This window comes from Terrapene carolina, unplaced genomic scaffold, assembly GCF_002925995.2.
Source record: "Terrapene carolina triunguis isolate 2854851 unplaced genomic scaffold, T_m_triunguis-2.0 Scaffold89, whole genome shotgun sequence".
NCBI classification, from domain to species: domain Eukaryota; kingdom Metazoa; phylum Chordata; order Testudines; family Emydidae; genus Terrapene; species Terrapene triunguis.
This window is the reverse complement of record NW_020664440.1, coordinates 26,841,429-26,863,106: the sequence shown is the minus strand read 5'-3', so window position 1 is coordinate 26,863,106 and position 21,678 is coordinate 26,841,429. Positions and strand designations below refer to the sequence as shown.

The 21,678-nt window shown below is 37.7% G+C and overlaps 1 protein-coding gene across 1 annotated transcript in view; it reads right to left on the bottom strand.

Annotated features, from left to right (window-relative positions):
- Positions 1-21,678, bottom strand: part of DCP1A (decapping mRNA 1A) — a 56,508-nt gene that overhangs the window by 23,626 nt on the left and 11,204 nt on the right. The window contains exons 4-6 of the mRNA XM_024223486.3: positions 18,262-18,328; positions 9,697-9,835; positions 4,964-5,086 (exon numbers count right to left, since the gene is read on the bottom strand). Coding sequence (XP_024079254.1) covers positions 4,964-5,086; positions 9,697-9,835; positions 18,262-18,328 — 329 coding nt within the window. The remainder of the gene's footprint in view (positions 1-4,963; positions 5,087-9,696; positions 9,836-18,261; positions 18,329-21,678) is intronic.

The following is a 21,678-nucleotide window of genomic DNA, read 5'->3' as shown; positions in this document are numbered from 1 at the left end:
TTTTTTTTTTTTTCATAGAGTCATAGACTCTAGGACTGGAAGGAACCTCGAGAGGTCATCGAGTCCAGTCCCCTGCCCTCATGGCAGGACCAAATACTGTCTAGACCATCCCTGATAGACATTTATCTAACCTACTCTTAAATATCTCCAGAGATGGAGATTCCACAACCTCCCTAGGCAATTTATTCCAATGTTTAACCACCCTGACAGTTAGGAAAAAGTTCCTAATGTCCAACCTAAACCTCCCTTGCTGCAGTTTAAGCCCATTGCTTCTTGTTCTATCCTTAGAGGCTAAGATGAACAAGTTTTCTCCCACCTCCCTATGACACCCTTTTAGATACCTGAAAACTGCTATCATGTCCCTCTCAGTCTTCTCTTTTCCAAACTAAACAAACCCAATTCTTTCAGCCTTCCTTCATAGGTCATGTTCTCTAGACCTTTAATCATTCTTGTTGCTCTTCTCTGGACCCTTTCCAATTTCTCCACATCTTTCTTGAAATGCCCAGAACTGGACACAATACTCCAGCTGAGGCCTAACCAGCGCAAAGTAGAGCGGAAGAATGACTTCTCATGTCTTGCTCACAACACACCTGTTAATGCATCCCAGAATCACATTTGGTTTTTTTTTTGCAACAGCATCACACTGTTGACTCATATTTAGCTTGTGGTCCACTATAACCCCTAGATCCCTTTCTGCCGTACTCCTTCCTAGACAGTCTCTTCCCATTCTGTATGTGTGAAACTGATTTTTTCTTCCTAAGTGGAGCACTTTGCATTTGTCTTTGTTAAACTTCATCCTTTTTAACTCAGACCATTTCTCCAATTTGTCCAGATCATTTTGAATTATGACCCTGTCCTCCAAAGCAGTTGCAATCCCTCCCAGTTTGGTATCATCCGCAAACTTAATAATCGTACTTTCTATACCAATATCTAAGTCGTTAATGAAGATATTGAACAGAGCCGGTCCCAAAACAGACCCCTGCGGAACCCCACTCGTTATGCCTTTCCAGCAGGATTGGGAACCATTAATAACAACTCTCTGAGTACGGTTATCCAGCCTGTTATGCACCCACCTTATAGTAGCCCCATCTAAATTGTATTTGCCTAGTTTGTCGATAAGAATATCATTCGAGACCGTATCAAATGCCTTACTAAAGTCTAGGTATACCACATCCACAGCTTCTCCCTTATCCACAAGACTCGTTATCCTATCGAAGAAAGCTATCAGATTGGTTTGACATGATTTGTTCTTTACAAATCCATGCTGGCTGTTCCCTATCACCTTACCACATTCCAAATGTTTGCAGATGATTTCCTTAATTACTTGCTCCATTATCTTCCCTGGCACAGAAGTTAAACTAACTGGTCTGTAGTTTCCTGGGTTGTTTTTATTTCCCTTTTTATAGATGGGCACTATATTTGTCCTTTTCCAGTCTTCTGGAATCTCTCCCGTCTCCCATGATTTTCCAAAGATAATAGCTAGAGGCTCAGATACCTCCTCTATTAGCTCCTTGAGTATTCTAGGATGCATTTCATCAGGCCCTGGTGACTTGCAGGCATCTAACGTTACTAGGTCATCAGGCCAGCCTAATAAGAGATTTTAAATACTTTAATTTAATTAAATACTTTAATTTAATACTTGTAAAATTATATTAGCTGAAAAGGTTAGTTCCGAATACAACTATCCCGATATAACACTGTTCTCGGGAGCCAAAAAAATCTTACCGTGTTATAGGTGAAACCGTGTTATATCGAACTTGCTTTGATCTGCCGGAGTGCGCAGCCCCGCCCCCCCACCTCCCCGGAGCGCTGTTTTACCGCATTATATCCGAATTAGTGTTATATTGGGTCGCGTTATATCGGGGTAGAGGTGTATGTTTTCATTCACTTGGGAGACATCCAAGAGACAACCATTGAGAGCCCTATCTATCCTTGAGTTCACTCTGCCTTCTAGACTGCATGAGTCCCAAGATGATGAGAATGAGGGCTGGACAGTAGGCCGTTCTTTTCAGGTTATCACTTGGTCTCCAGCACTATCCCACTGCATGGCTCAGAGTTGAAGAGCTGCTCATTGGGCAAGGAATTCCTCCTGTAAGTGAGCTCCCCACCTCTTGTATATTTCTCTCTCTATTCTGAGGCCTGTCCTCTGTGCTGGGATCAGGAAGGGTTTAATTAAGAGGAGTAAGGGGAGGAGAAGGATAAGACCAGTCCCTTTAAATATGAAAAGCTCACAAGTCTTTCCTGAGCGATACTCTACAGTCCTCAAATACTGGGTCATGGCAGAGGAAGGAGCTCCTGTCTAAGTGTAGGTGACCGTAACCTTCTCCATCCACATCCATCACCTCAAATGCTGATGGAGCAGACTCTCACCTCCACTTTGGGGTTGGGGACGTTTCCCTGGCTGAGATGGGTTTCAGAGCTGTCAACAAGATAGTAGGGTCTCTCACTGGGCTATGTAATCCCTTTGTACTTTTCCCCCTTGGTTGAACAACAAGCCAATCCAGCCACCAAATTTATTAGGGTCTGAGTCCTCTCCACAGTAGCATGCTCAGTGCATCTCCTGAAGCCACTTCAAAGAGCCCAACTGCCATACATGGCAGGGGGATGGGAGGGCAGGTTTAATAAAATGCAAGAGGCCAAAATTGGAATTATGGAGAGACTGAAAGAGATCCTTGAAAGAGACAGGACTCTTCAATGGCACAGAGCTAAACTCCTGTGGGCCAATAGCTGCAGAGCTAAATCCAGATTGTATAGAATTCCAATTGAGCAAAGGCTTTTTAGAGTGCTTAGATCAATTAATCTGAAAGGTTTGTTTTGATAGTCAGTAATTTATTTTAGAAGTTACCTAAGAAGCTTCCCGTGGTGAGGAGACTTGCTGTGAGCCAGATGAAATTAAGGAGGGGACCAGAATTTCCCCACCCCTGCTTTAAAGTACGAAAAACCTGGCCCTTCTGAATTTTTCGTTTAATTGAAAATTATTTTACTCATTGGAGATGGAGCTGTTCCTTACTCTCCCTTCATTTGTGCAGATGCTTCTCTAGATTAATAAAGGGGAAAAAAATCAAGCTTGCTCACGTACTGTTGATTGCATCTGAACCTCTATTTAGTTACTTATAGTCATTTCCACCACCGACACTAGAACTGGTTGTAATTTTTTATGTAATAACTAGACTAAAGGTTTCTAAAATCGCTGATATATAAATCTTTTAATAGTTCAGTTTAAAAGGTTTTATTAAAGTGAGTCTAAAAATACATCTAATCTCAACTTCTCTATAAAAACCCCCTTTTCCCCAAGAATTATTGTTACAGGGCAATTTGCATATGTGTTTGCTTCTGGATTTATTTTGTAAATATTAAGCTGCCTTCCTAATTGCAGTCATTCCTCCAAAGATGTTAAACTACAGACATCTTTATATTTCATTTACAAATTTAAAAATGCAAAAAAAGAATACTTGTTTTTGTTTTGTTTTGCATGAAGATATGGTGGAATACAACCATATCAGGGAATTTAAACCAGCCAATTATTAAGCCAAATCGCTAAAGGTCATTTTCTGAAGTTAAGGATTACCTAATGCTTAAGCATTACATTTTTGCCTCCACTAGGTGGCATTGTTAGTAGGCACAACTTATTGATGTATTGTGTGGCATCTAATTACAGCAGGGGTCGGCAACCTTTCAGAAGTGATGTGCCGAGTCTTCATTTATTCACTCTAATTTAAGGTTTCGCGTGCCACTAATACATTTTAAAGTTTTTAGAAGGTCTCTTTCTATAAATCTATAATATATATCTAAACTATTGTTGTATGTAAAGTAAATAAGGTTTTTAAAATGTTTAAGAAGCTTCATTTAAAAATTAAATTAAAATGCAGAGCCCCCCAGACCGGTGGCCAGGACCCAGGCAGTGTGAGTGCCACTGAAAATCAGCTCGCGTGCCGAAGACGGCACGCGTGCCATAGGTTGCCTACCCCTGAATTACAGCATTAGAACTGTTTTAACTGAATCTTCTCTAAAGTAGGAAGCTATATGACTTCATTGTGGGTGAATGCCTATGAGCAAATTTAGTCAGTTATTTATTTTCTGACAATATCCATGCTACAAAATGCCCAGTGATGCTGCTTACCAATCAGAAAGGAAACCTGTTTTGAACCATGGAAAACTTCTGTTAGAGAGAGAAACTGCAAATTAAGCAATGCATTTACATTAGGATATTTTGCACAGTTTAAAACTCTATTGGTAGGAGCAACAGTGGATCACTCACATAGACAAATCTCTGACCAGCTGTTGGTTTTTAAGCATGTCTTCTAACCCTGTTCAGAGCAGGTCTAGCAGACACACTACTTAAAATGCTAGTAACCACAAATCCCTTGGTTCAGATCCTTAGCCTGCGTAAACTATCATACCTCCATTGATTTCAAGAGAGCTGTGATCATTTATATCAGTTCAGGATCTACCCTCTTGTCTATACTAGCATTACCACCAATGGAAATAAAACAGCAGTAATAATGGTGGGGAATTTTTAGAAAAAGTTTCCGAATATAGAAAAGAGATTAAATTTTCAAAAGCATCTAAGTTACTTAGGAACTTGAGTCCCATTGACTTTCAATTAGACTGAATTTCCTAAATGTTCACGCCTCTACTGAAAATGGGATCAAGGCTCCTAAATCACTTAGATGCCTTTGAAAATTTTACCCAAAGCCAAAAGGTCAGACAAAAAAGGCCATAACATACACCAGGAAGAAGTGAGAAAGGATTCAGGAGACAGATCTCTAACAGTCATTGGGTTTAGGAACACATGCATCTTGGCAATTTTTTTTTTTTTTTACTGAATTGTAAACAAACACACTTTTTGTGCTGCAGAAGTACTGGAAAAAATCTCACTTGTGCAGAACATGCTCTATTTCTATTACTGATGATAAATATTAGTAAAGGATTGTCACTTTGTTTAGGTTTGGATTGAACATACCTGGTCTTGCATTTGTAACGTTGAAGATGTTTGTTCTGAAGTCTCCATGCTTTCCGTCTTCGTGGGATTCTCATTTTGCTGCATTCCAGAACTTGATATAATTCTTAAGTCACTGATCTGAGTCTAAAAAAGAAAACATTTACATAAATACATCTGTTTTCTATCCTTACCCCAGCAGCACAATTGCTATAATTCAGTCGGCACTTCCTTTTCCACTCTCATATATACAGAATGTAGATCTTGTTGATTTCTATAAGTTTTAAATATAATGAGACAATGACATTCACCATATTAAATCTACCCGCTGTGTTCACTATTATTTTGTTGTTCTCTTACTGGGAAATTTACAGGACTTCAGTTTAATATTTTTTTTCCACTTAATAGAAACATGTTCAATTTATTAAAAAAAGGTGCCAATCATGTAAACTACGGACACTAGCTGTAAACAATAAAATCTGCTAACTTCATTCCTGCAAGAATTTACACCACATAAAAAATTATGCTTCAAGGATTTGTACATGTTCATTCACTGGAAAAAGGACTAGTTATCTATGTTATCTCTATTGTAGTTATTTAATTGTGCAAGTGCATTAATGGAGGAACAAATTAACACTTGTAAAATACAAGGCAAGAAGAGCACAGAAAATCAGGACATTAGTTGAGACTACAGATCCCATGTTGTTTAGAGATGTTAGATAAATGTCCCAACTGTAATACAATAAGATAATAAGGCAACTTCATGATTCAAGTGGCTTTTCACTTGAGTATTGTTTATGATGCATTTATTTAAAAAGCTGAAATTGATGCAACTTACTATAAGAACTTCAGCCTATATAGCACCTACGATATCTCTAAACACCATCATCATCATCATCATCATCAAGTGATGTCAGCACAAAGCAGGGGAATGGCTCTTGTTACTTAACTGCTACAGCTGCAAAGCCAGCAAATGGCATCTTACAGTTCATTTTGGGGGTTTTCTGAAAGGGCTTTGAGGCTGTGATTTTTTGTTTTTAAAATTTCTCAGTGACTCCTCTTGGAGGAGAGCAGACCCAAGAGGTTGATAAATACATCTATTTGGGCCAGGAAGTCAACATGTGTCACGACCAGAAAGGCGAACTATCGCGCAGAAAAAAAGCTGGATGGTGCGCATTCAATGACATCAAGGACATCCTCCAAGGAAAGATCGGCAAAACAACTTGTGCGAATCTTTTCAACTCGACCGTGCTTCCAGAGATGTTATATGGCAGTGAAACATGGTCACTGACAAAGACTGAAGAACATCAACTGTCTGTCACACAGAGGGTGATGGAACGAACATTTTGGGGCATTTTGCTCCGCGATGACATCCCAAACGAAATAATTAGACAGCAGTCTGGAGTGCGAAACGTTATTGTTGAAAGCAGGCTCAGCAAAATGCGGTAGGCGAGTCATGTGGCCCGTCTCAGCGACAACAGATGGACCGCAGCTATATCCAAGTGGTATCCGCAAGAACAGAAACGGCCACGCGGTTGGCCTCCAAAGAGGTGGGATGATTTCCTAACAAGGAGATATGGACAAGCATGGCGAAGGATGGCCAGAGCGAGAGAAGATTGGAAGGCGTGTTGTGATCGGCTCAGTTTCAACTCATGAAGGACTGACAGTCTACGCACGCAGTGACTGAGCAACAGATTTAGGAATAAAACAAAGACTACATATTTAGATTCCAGGAGATTTCTCCCCAACTCGTATCAGCTTTTAACATTTAAGTAGTAACATACATTAGACTTAAAGTCCTTGACTGTTTTGTGGCTTACAAATAAGATTTAGAAATGTGGCTTTTTTTCACTTTGACCAAGGGATTGGCTATAATACACTTCATTATCTTCCAGAATCTTGGGGGGAGGGAACAAAGCAAAACAAACCCCAACCAACAAAAAGCATCTACCCACTTGATACAAAAATCTCAGAATTCATTCATTTTCACATATGGACTTGATGTAGAGTGTACTTGGAGGATTAAACTGATTTAGAATCCTAGATTAAATCACTCTGGCCTTTATAAATCTCTTTTTTGCTCTCCCTCTGTCCCCTTCTCATGCTGACTCTCTGCCAATCTCATGTGGGCTGCACACAAGGATTACTGTATGATCCATCTGGAATGTACTAGGCAGATAAGTACTTTCTGCTCTTAAATACTGAAATACAAATTCATGTGTAATTATCAACTTGAGTGCCCCAGAATAATTTGTAAAGAAATAAGACTGCATGTTCTCCCAAGAAACGCTCTTCTTTACAGCAAATATGTTTACTTAAATTACACAGCATCAGTGTAGAAATACATGGACAAAAGAATAAAGAGAAAGACTCTATAATTAAATAATGGCAGACATGTCAATCTATGCCACAAGAGGTTTCCTTCTAAAACTAATGTGGTCATTCTTTTATTAATACCACATCTTGAACTAGCATTGCTCAATTTTGCTTATCTGGTAAAATTTGACACAAACAAATACACTAGAGTGGAAAGCCAGGGGATTATCCTTGGCTCTGATTCACTTTATAGCTTGACACAAAATCAAAGAAAGCAATGAAACTAACACTAATTACTATTTTAAAAGATTTTTTTTAATAGTAGTCACAACTAATATCTGAGAGAATGTCACTTAGCAAATTAAATAAAACATAACATCCATAAGTGTTTAAAATCATATGTATGTTTATAGAGAAGTTCATAACAATTGCAAACATACAATTGGCAAAAGCAAATTTGATATCAGATGCGCTGAAAATTGTAAAAGGAGAGACTGGTTTCATACATACATACATACATAGCATTTCAGAATAATATAGGGGTTGACATGTTTCTAAACACGTCAGAGGTTTTTAGTTTTTTTAATTTAATGGCAGCAAGTCATTTCAGGCTATACAACATGCCTAAATCACAGTTCGCGGGTAGGTGAAGGCCCTTGGTCTTTTGCCTCATGATTCAACACCCCTTGAAGTATTTAAATTTGGACCTGTAAAGCACATCCTATCATGATTCATGTCTCAATCAATCCATCTCCTCCAGTGAATTTCAGTAAGGGGAAAAAATGCGGTCTGAAATACAGTGCAGAACATGTACAAAACAGAATCTCTTGAGAATGTGTATTACAAAAAATTAAACATTTATGACTATATTTAATAAAAAAGTCTTCTTCAGTGCTCATTTCTCCTGAACTGCTCCATGATATATCTTTGTTACCAAAAAGACTACAAATACTGTCAAAGAGATAAGACAGCGGATTAACTTGCCGGCAAGTTAAAGAAGTATGGGCTGGATGAATGGACTATAAGGTGGATAGAAAGCTGTTTAGATCGTTGGGCTCAACGGGTAGTGACCAATGGCTCCATGTCTAGTTGGCAGCCAGTATCAAGTTTGCAGATGACACTAAACTGGGAGGAGTGGTAGATACGCTGGCGGGTAGGGATAGGATACAGAGGGACCTAGACAAATTATAGGATTGGGCCAAAAGAAATCTGATGAGGTTCAACAAGGACAAGTGCAGAGTCCTGCACTTAGGACGAAAGAATCCCGTGCACTGCTACAGACTAGGGACCGAATGGCTAGGCAGCAGTTCTGCAGAAAAGGACCTAGGGGTTACAGTGAACGAGAAGCTGGATATGAATAGACAGTGTGTCCTTGTTGCCAAGAAGGCTAACGGCATTTTGGGCTGTATAAGTAGGGGCACTGTCAGCAGATTGAGGGACATGATCATTCCCCTCTATTTGACATTGGTGAGGCCTCATTTGGAGTACTGTGTCCAGTTTTGGGCCCCACTCTACAAGAAGGATGTGGAAAAATTGGAAAGAGTCCAGCGGAGGGCAACAAAAATGATTAGGGGGCTGGAGGAACTGGGATTGTTTAGTCTGCAGAAGAGAAGAATGAGGGGGGATTCGATAGCTGCTTTCAACTACCTGAAAGGGGGTTCCAAAGAGGATGGATCTAGACTGTTCTCAGTGGTAGCAGATGACAGAACAAGGAGTAATGGTCTCAAGTTGCAGTAGGCGAGTCTTAGGTTGGATATTAGGAAAAACTTTTTCACTAGGAGGGTGGTGAAGCATTGGAATGGGTTACCTAGGGAGGTGGTGGAATCTCCTTCCTTAGAGGTTTTTAAGTTCAGGCTTGACAAAGCCCTGGCTGGGATGATTTAGTTGGGGATTGGTCCTGCTTTGAGCAGGGGGTTGGACTAGATGATCTCCTGAGGTCCCTTCCAACCCTGATATTCTATAATTCTAATACTGTATCACGTGTTTAATTACTTTTATCTCAATTTCAGAAAAGACAACAAAATCAGAATATTACAACTTTAACTTTTATTTCCTAATGTCCAGTTTTAAAATTATATGTGAAATATTAGATCTTAAAAAAAACATAGTGTACTCCTCTGGTGGGAACCTCAATCTACAATTTAATACAAGTGTTACTTAAGCATCTCACTTTAGAACTGCTATTGTAAGAAAAAAGGAACCTCAAGAAGTGAATGCAATTAACTTGAAATGTAAAGAATTACTGAAAAAGTCTGATACAGGTTATAATGCTTATGTACAAAACTGCCCGACTATGCTCTGATCCAACTCTCACTGAAGGCAAAGGTAAAGTTCCATTTGATTTCAATGAGATCTACCTTAGGTCTTTAATCAAAAGAAGTACTTGGACTAGTTTTACATTACTAATATAGATAATCCTCCCTCCCCACAAGTTTCCTTACTCGTTCATATTCATCCTTGGCTTTGCTAAGCATTTCCAGGATATCAATGGGTTTGTTTTCACTGCAACCATTAGTTCTGCTGGGACTCTTTCTGTCATGTGAAACTTGCTGCGATCTTTGAGCTTCTTGTTGTACTACTCTATAACGGGGAAGAGAAGAGGGAAAAGAAATTGGATTTCAAAGAAATGTTATTTGGAAAGAATCTGTCATATAGAATGCGGCAGTAAATGGATACACTACTATTTATGAAGACATTTTGTACTGTGTGAATAAAAAGCTAATACATCATTGATCAGAGCTATGCATTTGCGACCAAATCTGTACAGTCCATCTGACAGTTTGACTATTTTATTATTACCATCCAACCCAGACTGCACTGGTCTGTGTCCCACAAAATTTTTCTGCAATATGAACTGCCTCTGCATAACTGTCACATTCAGAAGTTTTTTTACAATAAAATAAATTTGTAGATACCTAAACATGGATTATACAAAGAACACATGTATTACATTGTAAACTGAGTAGCATGGTTCCTCGGTCTTCACTGACTAGTGCACAGCCTCTCCATTTTTGGCCACATAACCTACCAAAATAAAATGTAAGCCTGGCTACACTTAGGGTATGTCTACACTGCAATTAAAAACCTGCAGCTGGCCTATGCCAGCTGATTTGGGCTCACGGGGCTTGGACTAAGGGGCTTTTTAATAGCGGTGTAGATGTTCAGGCATGGGCTGGAACCGGGGCTGTAAGACCCGAGAGGTGGGAGAGTCTCAAAGCTCAGGTTCGTGCACACTGCAATTAAACTGCCACACAGCCTGAGTCCTAGTCAGTTAGCATGGGCATCCAACTGCAGCATAGACATACCCTTAAGGATCTGGCCTGCTGTGAAAACACATGCACTGGGGAAGGCAGCTGGCTGCTACTGGATGGCCTCATTATAAAGACTCTTCAGTGCCAGAGATGTAAGAGCAGGCTGCCACCAACTTCCCCTCTAGCCTCTGGAGGGAAGAGTGAGCTCCTGGTTTCCTTCAGCCTCCTTGCAGTTCTCCCACTCACTGCTTCTTGCAGCTGTAGAGGAGATGTCCTCCTATGACCCACTACTTCTCACTTCACTGCTAGCCTTGCAAACATCTGCAATCTTCAATTTTAAAACAGGATGTAGGGGACTGAGGGGCATGATATGCAACCATGAAGTGACTCCACTAAAATGTTATCCTAGTAATTTTATAACAGCAATATTATTCGAGAGACAAGGTGGGTGAGGTAATATCTTTTGTTGGACCAACTTCTGTTGGGGAGAGAGATACGCGGAGCTCTGTATAAGCTCGAAAGCTTGTCTCTCTCCCCGAACAGTTGGTCCAATAAAAGATATTACCTCACCCACTTTGTGTCTCTAACATCCTGGGACCAACACAGCTACAATACCACTGCATTCAGCAATATTATTAACATAATACTGTAAAATCTTCATATCAATTTTCAGCAGCCATAACTACTTCAGTGCATGACACTGACTGGGGGTTTACTGGCCTTGAGCCCTCAATGCTTCCTAGCCAGTCATTAATCCCCAGTAAACCTACCCCTCAATATTTTTTTGCTTAAACACAGGGGGAGAAAAAAAAAAAAAAAGACATGTTAAGGGTCAGACATAAAGGCAAGTGAGCTACTGAAGTTAAGGCTACCATAGATCAATATTTTTTTTAAAAGATATGACACTAGTCCGTTCACTAGGTGATGTATTTTTAGAGAGAGATGTGATAACTGCCTTGGCCTGAACAGCCCTCTTAGGAGGATTACAAGATATATGTAACAAAGGAAAGTTATAGGAAAGCTGCTCCGTCTGAAACAGTTTTCACATGATTATAGCAGGAATATTCAAACAGTTGTTTTTCTGTGTTATTGAGGATAACAACTAGTGTGTTACATTGACTAACCAGCTCATTTAAAGAGCTGCTGTTCTCAAAAATTATCATCTGGGATTTATATTTATAATTTAAAAGGTTGTACAACTGGTATTAGGCTGTGAAAGACTGTACCAAGAAAATGTGTTTACTGCATGTAGGAATGGAAGCAAATATGATGTCAAACACTGAGCTGGGGCATTACTGACTACCAGGAGGAAAAGCAGGCCTATTAGAAAAAAGATTCTTCTACATATATTTTGGTAATCAGCAACAATTATAAGGGAGATCGAGTCTATAGCATTAAACTGTAAAAAAACAAACAAACAAAAAACCACAACAACCACCACCCCAAAACTTTCATCTCAAACATTTTCAGCATCCAAGATTCACTAGAGCTGTATTTACGTAATGAAATCTTTAGTGGGAAGGCTAAATTCAAGCAACATAATACTTTAACTCTGCAACCACCGCCATAAAGCAGCTCTGTACAGGTATGCGTTAGTACTGGTATAGCTGGTTCTTCATCACACCATTAGCCCTTTCACCGCCCGCTCTCCTATCTCCCCATCTAAGGGAGTCCAGGGGCAAGAAGAGAAGGCACATGGCGAATGCATTTCAGTGATGTGAGGAGAGTAAACGTGGCATACATTTTCACTCTCAATAGTTCATATCTATACAAATACATTACTTCAGAGAATAAATTGTAAACACAACACCTTTTAAAAACCTTTTTTAAAGTCTGCATTGATAAAGTCTTTCAAGAAAAACAAGCATTGTAGACAGGGTAGAGCTTAGGAGCTGACATGTCACTTCAGAAATCTTATGCTGTGTAACTAATGGCTGATGGGAAAGCCAAAAGGTGCCATCATAACAATCACAGAAAATGTCAATCATTCAACCCTTCAGTTTTTTTCAGGTCATAAAGGGTTCCAGGATAAGTTAACTCTTTCTGCTGATTTTACAGAGTGGCCAGTAAGTATGCTATTTATGTATACCTTTTTGATTCTTATTTTTAAAAAGAAAGCTTAAAAATCTTAAAAGTTTTCCCTGGAAGGTTTATCAGTTAAGCTAATTTGTTTCACTTGATTTTGGAAAAGCTCTTTCAAAGTAAGGTTAGACATTACAGCTGGCTATACAGTTCAAGGAAAGAGGCAGAAGAACACAGTTTCTTTCCCAGTTTGTTACCCAAGGCAGCTTTATACCCATTTAATTGTACAGGTACACAAAAACTGCCCATTTAATTGCTGGATTGCCTTACATTTCATTTTTATTAGTTATATTGCATTTAAATTTCTCCCCATTAGCAGACATACATTCACTAAAAGGCATAATATGGATGCCAACCCATAGTTTTAGAAAATATCTGGCAGAGCAAATATATAAGTGTTATAACATTTGCTGATTTGGATGATACAATTTCTATGTCTAAGACAGCATGTGACAGCATGTTTAGTTCTAGAACCCTACATGGAGATACAGGGCTAGTCAGCTGACCTCTCTGGCAACCAGAGCAGGTGGATTTCAGTAGCTCCAAACTCAGGAGGAAGTGGAGAGCCAGGCCTGGTCTACACTACGACTTTAATTCGGATTTAGCTGCGTTAATCCGAATTAATCCTTAACCCGTCCACACAATGGAGCCAGTTACTTCGAATTAAAGGGCACTTAAAATCGATTTCTGTACTCCACCCCGACGAGCGGAGTAGCACCAAAATCGATTTTGTTAATTCGAATTAGGGGTAGTGTGGCAGCACACCACCGAATTAATGTGGTTAAAATTAATGGGGTAGTGTGGCCGCACACCACCGAATTAATGTGGTTAAAAACCGAATTAATGTGCTTAGTGTGGCCGCGCACAATCGAATTTATACAATCTGTTTCCCAAATTCGAATTATCTAAATTCGGATTAATCCTGTAGTGTAGACATACCCTCAGACAAAAGGAGAGCTAAGTAATGAATCAACAAGTCTTGCAGGAAAAAGGAATAACAGCCAAGTCACATAAGTTAATAAAAGGAGACCTCAGGGTGAACCTTGGACAGTAACACTGCCCAAGCGCACTGTGTTGAGGCCAAAGAGAAGATTCAGATCATCTGATATCATACTGGCAGCTAGAGCTGGTTGGGAGTTTTCAGACTGAACGTTTTTCTGTCAGAAAAAGCCCATTGGTCAAAAGCTAAACATTTTGTAGAAACATGTCAATTTCTACTAATTTTCATTTTTGAAAAAACACCACATGAAACATTTTGATAATATGGAAGCATTCTGCTGTGAAATGTTTGGAACGTTGTTTCAATCCGTTTGTTTTGAAATGACTGTTTAGAAACTTCTTTTAATTAAAAAAATTAAAACCCATTAAAATTGGAATATAATTTCATCAAAAAATTCAAAACAATTTTGGGGAGTGAATTTCATTTCACAGGAAATTTTGAAGCTTTTGATCCATTCAAGAACATATAGAATTTCCCATTAAATGGAAATCTGGTTCCTGTCCAGCTCTTTAGGGCAGTTACTTCTCAAGCTTAGCCTTAGCCCAAACCAATTAGTTTTCCCCACCCCAGAGTTTTGAGAAAATTTTGGTCAGTCATTGGTGGGTTTTGTGAGAAGGGGCTATTTTTTCCACCTTACAAAACTGTAAATACATGTTTTTTAGTGAGGGCTACCAAAGACAGAAAACAAACCCATCTAGCTTTAGTTGTAAACTTTGCCGGTACACAATCCTTAACAGCAGCAAATGCCTTTGCTATGTTGGGGAAAATCTTTTAAATAAAAGGTTGACTGAAAAAGAATAATTTCTGAGCATGCTCGAAGGGCAATTCTCCCTGACACCATTCACATCAATGAAAAAGGAGCTTCATGAGCACAGCTGAATTATAAAAGCAATAGTTAAAACGCAGCAGTGGACAGTTACAATTCCTTAATTTTCTTTAATATTCAGGTTTTGTAATGCTCTAAATATATCAGACGTGCATACCAAATTAAATGTGTATTTTATACATGCCATATCAAAAAAGTTTTTTCAACACGTTATACATAATACGTACATATACATTAAAAAAAGATTGATGCAAACTCTTGCAAAAAAACAAATTTTGAAGGTCATCTAAAGCTAGAAGTCTTTCGTAGCTGTTTTTTAATAGTTACAGACAATCAGAAGAGATGCTTTAGAAAAAATACAGGTGGAAAGAATATTTTTGGATTAAGTAAATTCCACTCTCCTATTTAAGAATTAGCTATATTACTGTAACTTTCCAAACGTTTGTGACTTGGATCTTAACAGCTGGTGTGTGACAGCTCTATTAACTTAGAAGTGGGATCACTGCACAATAATTTTATTGATTAAAGCATCCAGGCAGCACAGGGATTGCCAAAGCTCAAAGACAGCCAGCACACAGCCAGAGAAAGCAATTTAGAGAGGGCAGGCAGAAGGAGAGCATGAAGTTGAAAGTTCTCCCCTTCCTTTCGCAAAGACATTAACCAGGATTTTAATTTAAGTGTGTATTATGAAGACTCGTCCCTCTCACCCTCCATTTGAAAACGGAGGGTCGAAGGGCAGTAATTTCTCCCTCTGTTTTGTGTCTTTAAGAAATTAAGATAGAAGTTTTAATAAAATATTGGACAGGTATCCAAAAATCTCACCAATAATATCTTCGTCCTCCTTCCACTGCCTTCAATGGGCTTTCGATCAGATCTTGTTTTACTCTAACTGAAATCAGGGTTGTGATTTTTCATAGCTCCAAAAAAAATCTCATTGGAGGTTTTATTAAATGAAAAAACTAGGGCTGTCGATTAATCGCAATTAAATCACGTGATTAACTCAAAAAAATTAACTGCAATTAATTGCACTGTTAAACAACAGAATACCAATTTAAATTTATTCAATATTTTTGGATTTTTTCCTACATTTTCAAATATATTGATTTCTATTACAACACAAGATACAAAGTTTACAGTGCTCACTTTATCATTTTTACAGTGCAAATATTTATAATCAAAAATAATATAAACGAAAGAAATAGTATTTTTCAATTCACCGCATACAAATACTGTAGTGCAATCTCTTTATCGTGAAAGTGTAACTTACAAATGTAGATTTTTTTTGTGTTACATAACTGCTCTCAAAAACAAAACAATGTAAAACTTTAGAGCCTACAAGTCTACTCCGTCCTACTTCTTGTTCAGCCAATTGCTAAGATAAACAAGTTTGTTTACATTTACGGGAGATACTGCTGACTGCTTCTTATTTACAATGTCACCTGAAAGTGAGAACAGGCGTTCGCATGGCACTGTTGTAGTCGGTGTTGCAAGGTATTTACATGCCAGATATGCTAAACATTCATATGCCCCTTCATGCGTTGGCCACCATTCCAGAAGACATGCTTCCATGCTGATGATGCTCATTAAAAAAAATACTGCATTAATTAAATTTGTGACTGAACTCCTTGGGGGAGAATTGTATATCTCCTGTTCTGTTTTTTCTGCCATACATTTCACGTTGTAGCAGTCTCGGATGATGACCCAGCACATGTTCATTTTAAGAACACTTTCACAGCAGATTTGACAAAACGCAAAGAAGGTACCAATGTAAGATTTCTAAGGATAGCTACAGCACTCGACCCAAGGTTTAAGAATCTGAAGTGCCTTCCAAAATCAGAGAGGGATCAAGGTGCGGAGCATGCTTTCAGAAGTCTTAAAAGAGTAACACTCCGATGCGGAAACTACAGAACCCGAACCACCAAAAAAGAAAATCAACGTTCTGCTGGTGTAATCTGACTCAGATGATGAAAGTGAACATGTGTCGGCCACTCTGCTTTGGATCATTATCGAATGGTGGTTGAAGCATGAAGGGACATATGAATCTTTAACGCATCTGGCAAGTAAATACCTTGTGACACCGGCTACAACAGTGCCATGTGAACGCCTTTTCTCACTTTCATGTGACACTGTAAATAAGACGTGGGCAGCATTATCTCCTGCAAATTGTAACCAAACTTGTTCGTCTGAGCGATTGGCTGAAGTAGGACTGAGTGGACTTGTAGGTTCTAAAGTTTTACATTGTTTTATTTTTGAATGCAGTTATTTTTTGTACATAATTCTACATTTGTAAGTTCAACTTTCACGATAAAGAGACTGCACTACTACTTGTATTAGGTGAATTGAAATATACTATTTTTTTTTAAAGTGCAAATATTTGTAATAAAAAATAAATATAAAGTGAGCACTGTACACTTTGTATTCTGTGTTGTAATTGAAATTAATATATTTGAAAATGTAGAAAACATCCACAAATATTTAAATAAATGGTATTCTATTATTGTTTAATGGTGCGATTAATCAAGATTAATTTTTTTAATCGCTTGATAACCCAAGAAAAAACAAAATTCATATTATGTGGTTCACTGAAGCATATTTATTCTTCAAATATAAAAAGGCACATATAGTGTCCAAAATGAAAAGCTTGCAGTTCTGTAAGGTAAGACCACAGCTATCGAGACCCCCAATCAACTAACTTATTAGGACTAACAGTCTCTTGAATCTGTCCTTCTATTAATAAAAGTTGGTATCTGTATGGTTTTACCAACTTACTTGCTTTTTCAGCACCTGATTACGAATTTTTGACCAAGCCAATACAAATGTGATAAAAACACTCTTTTGATGCTAAGCTGGCTGGACAAGTTTTTTAAATTCTATTTTGCTATTTCACTCTGCACAATGTTTACATCCGGCTTTAGAGGAGGAACTGTTTTTGTTACTTTGTTCCATTCTAATTGCTTACCACCACTTTCCTCAACTTTAGGCAAACTGTGTCAAGATTAGTAATTACCAACTTCAGTACAATATATGAGTTTAACACTAGTCACCTGTTTGCAGTATTGTTCAGCAGTTTTCACATTTACTCTAGTTAGAATGTAAAAACATATTAGTAAATTAAACAATGAAGATTAAAAATTGTAGAACGAGATGAGGTAGCCAGCTTTACATGGGCCTTCCTGCCCATCTTCCAGCAAATTTCTGGACTCTGACAAAGAAGCCCTTTTAACAGTTCATAATTCCACTCACTCTCCCCATCAGCCCCACACCTTTCTCCAATCACCAGTGATTACACCCATTTCCCCCATCCCTTGGCTTCTAGATAGGAAAAAAATAAACTCAAAAACTACAGAACTAACAGGCAACACAAAAATCTTCACTTTTTTGGTCTGGTAATTAAATGCATTCACCGATCAAGTTGTTAATCATCTCAACTTATTTGTTGGACTCCTTTTTGTCGGTGTGGATATTCTGCCATCTAGGTTACCTTGATGTTATTTCAGGCAGGGTTGTATAAAAAAAAATATAAACAACCCAGAACACATGTGCACATGTTTTTGGGGAGATGGGCATGGGGAAGGGTGGCAAGTTATTGATTTTGTCTTGTTTTACCTCAAGTATTTATAAGAACTTAACATTTTTGAAAGACTTCTGATGCTCTAAATTCTAAAGTGAATTAAAGATTTAGCTATTACAGAAAGTTAAAGAGAAGTAGTGAGAATATCAAAGTTTTGATTTTAAAAATGTTAAATATAAAAAGCATATTTCACAGTAAAAATTGAGAGAACATTACATAAGTGACACTGGAGGGCAGAATTTTTGGGGGGGGGGAAATAAAAAACGAGGTACTTACTTAGCCATGAGTTTTGCTATTCGATGACAGTCATTCTTGTCATAAAACCAGATACTGTAAATAGACACTTGAAAACATAAAAAGAAAACAAGACAAAACTGTCAAAAATCATGTGGTAATAAAACAGCTCAGAGTAGCAGCCCACTAGCACTAAAATACACAGATTACAATCAATCTCCACTCATCTATCCTATGCATGAATGAGTATCATTTAGCAGGTAATTAGGAATACTAGTGTGTGCAGAAGAGGCATGAAAAACAACAAAATCAGTTAGGTTAGGAAATTACATTTCATTGGGCACCTTAAAATGTACAAAAAATTAAAATAATTTTTCATTCACAAAATGACTTTAGTTTTGCAAGTACTATACATCTTCCAAATGTTACAGCTTAACGATCATGAAATCATCAAGAGCATCTAGCACTTATGTAGTTCTAGTCCAGTTAATATTTGTAGATAAAACCATGAACTATTTCAGTTTGTTGCTTAGAGGTCAGTAATAGTTTAAGTCACACATAAAACTGCCTTAATGAGACTTCAACTCCAGTGTGGTAATTAAGCCTTAGTCTTTTTTGGCACCTTCACTCACCTAAAACTCTCCCCTCTGGAAATCTAACTGTGTGCAAGGGAGGCAGCCTTGAAATTCCAATCGTACCAGTCTTATGTTTACAGATCTACTCAATGCTAGGTACATGGTAGACTATACTCCTAACATTTAGTAAGCATAGATCAGCTGAGGTCATGAAGGCTCCGATTCAGCAAGGCATTAAGTATATGCTTAATTTTCATCATGAGATCAGTACAACTAAAACTTGGCTGAATCAGGTTCTAAATCACATTGAGTTGAAAGATACACCAAGTGAAATGGAGTAATTTTCAAAAATAATATTTCATTCCACCTTCGATGGAAGAGTCAGAAAGAAACCCATGCCTTTGGAAAGATGGTCTTTCCAAGCGACGGCTCAAAGCAGCTGCCAAGTGTGTGAACTACAGTAATACTTTAGCTAAAGTGCACTGCAACCGAATTACGGTTAAACAGAAAAATATCAATTCACAGGGCCATTGTAAAGTTCAGTAACACAAACACTGAGAGGTTCTTCAAAACAGACAAAGATCTTTTTCATGATTCTGGACAGAATCATTTCAGTAACCCATTAAAATCTTTCAAGATTAGAAATATTTCTGTATTCTATTGAAATAAGCTATTTCTCTGAAAGATATCCTTGCCAAGTTTTTAGATATTGTAATTTGCAAATGGAACACACCTATTGGAGATTTGGTTTATTAGAAGAATTGTATTTGGATTTTCTAGTTGTACTTAATGCATTTGTTTACCAGATACTCATAGCCAACAAATGGAATGCAAACAGGTAGTGAACAGATTCCTGGGTTGGAAGATTGTTATTGACAAACCCAATAAAACATTTATCTCTAGCCTTAATTGGAAGCAGTTCCATACTGAAAGCAACAAAAATGTTTCCATTTATTTATTGTATGTCACAGAAAGGATACTAGCTTCTAAAATTTCGACCTCATAAAAGGGGCCCTTGACCTCACTACATGTGAATAAAAGATTCCGCCTATCAAAGGTGGTAATGCAATTTTCCACTTCATCAAAACACCACAAAATACATTATTCACATGTCCATCTCCATTAAATCCTATTACATACCACAAGCATCTGAGAAGTCGCTTTATAAAAATAAAAACATTAAAAAAAAAAATCCGCTACCTTTCTACTGCAGTTCTACACACAGTTTAAGGCAAACTGAAATATAATTTTCTAGGTCTAATCTTTGGAATTTATTAAAAAGCATGCAAGAGGCCCAAAGTTTAGGATCTGCAGTATGGATGACAGGCAACAACCTTCTTCAATCATAAAATCAAGATGACTGAATTGAAGAAATATAGTATTGCCAGAAACTGAGCTAGTAAAGAGAGTCTTCATACATGCAAAAAAATATTATGAAAAAAACCTTACAATTGAGAAAGAATTAAAAAAAACCCAAACAACTATCTGAGCTGCCAGCTTAACATTATGAAAGCTTGGTTTCATTTTAAACCATTTCTCCCTTAGCAGGAATCCATTCTGTAGCATAATTTAGCATTATAAAACAAGCATCTTCCCCTTCCCCACTCCATTATCAGAAGAACTGCCAACAGGAAAAAAAATTCTTCAAAAGCATGTTTGCTGGAGAAATAAAGATAAGGAACCTATAATGATAGCTTAATGGAGGAAAACGATAACAGTAACACTCAATTCTGCCAGAAACAGACCAGCACAAGACCAGAAATGCATCCCAAATCTGCTCTGTCTACCAACATATCATAATGTTTCATTCTGTGCTGCTGTCAAGGAGTCATAGGGAGTTACCATGAAAGCCTGTCAGTGTCATTTATGATGGAAAACAGATTACCAAACTATTTACAAGGTTTACTAACAAGATACCTATTCTGTGCGGATTTCAGACACTTTCAAAGATTATGGTACTCACTTTCCCTCCCGCTTTTTAACAGCACAACAAAATCAGATGTTTTATACATACATGTTTAATATTAAAATTTGATTTTTGAACATGTTTCGAATTGTATGTTCATGTTTGATATGCAAACTACTGCATTTTATTGTTGCACATATAAGACATTGCTTAACAGTCCTTTTACCAGATGCAGCAAAATTATTAAGTGTTTACTAATTCCTTGTAAACTGATGCTCTCTCTCCTGGTTATATTAAAATCCTGCTAAATGTGCCCCGAATGAAAGGAGCAGTAAAGGCTCCTTTCTATTACACTGATTACATCCAGGCTAATTGAACACAAAATTATTTGCTTGTGATTAGTGGGATTTATTATAAAGACTATGTATCTCTTTAAAAATTCTGTGTGAGAGATTACCTAGTTTCACTATTCAATGGTATCAGTGTCATCTGTTGATGCACCAAGTGTACAATTGCTTTTCTTCCTAGTGCAACAAGAAAATACTTGATTTCATTTTCACTCAGAATGGACACGATTGCTGAATTAGTTTAAATGGTATTGAACATAAAGTAGTAAATTATGGCCTAATCCATTATTGTGTTGATCCAGTTTTTCCACTGATGTCACTCTACTAAAGCTTTTCCTCTATTTTTATTTTAAATTTACTGAAAGCTGAGCAACGTCTTTAGTGATAAGACAGAAATGCTGTCATTGTTTCACACCATCAACCAATATCTTCAGTGAGATTTGTATTTTGCATATTCACACTGTCTTTAACATAATTAGCATCATTCCTGGGCCACATCATAACTTATTCCTGATTTGTCAACTCAGATTTGGTTATCTTTAATTTAATTCTGATGTGAGATTAAAATGCCCGGCTAAAATTTCTAGGCAGTATTTTTTGTTCCATGGTTATTTTGTTACATTCTTTCTGA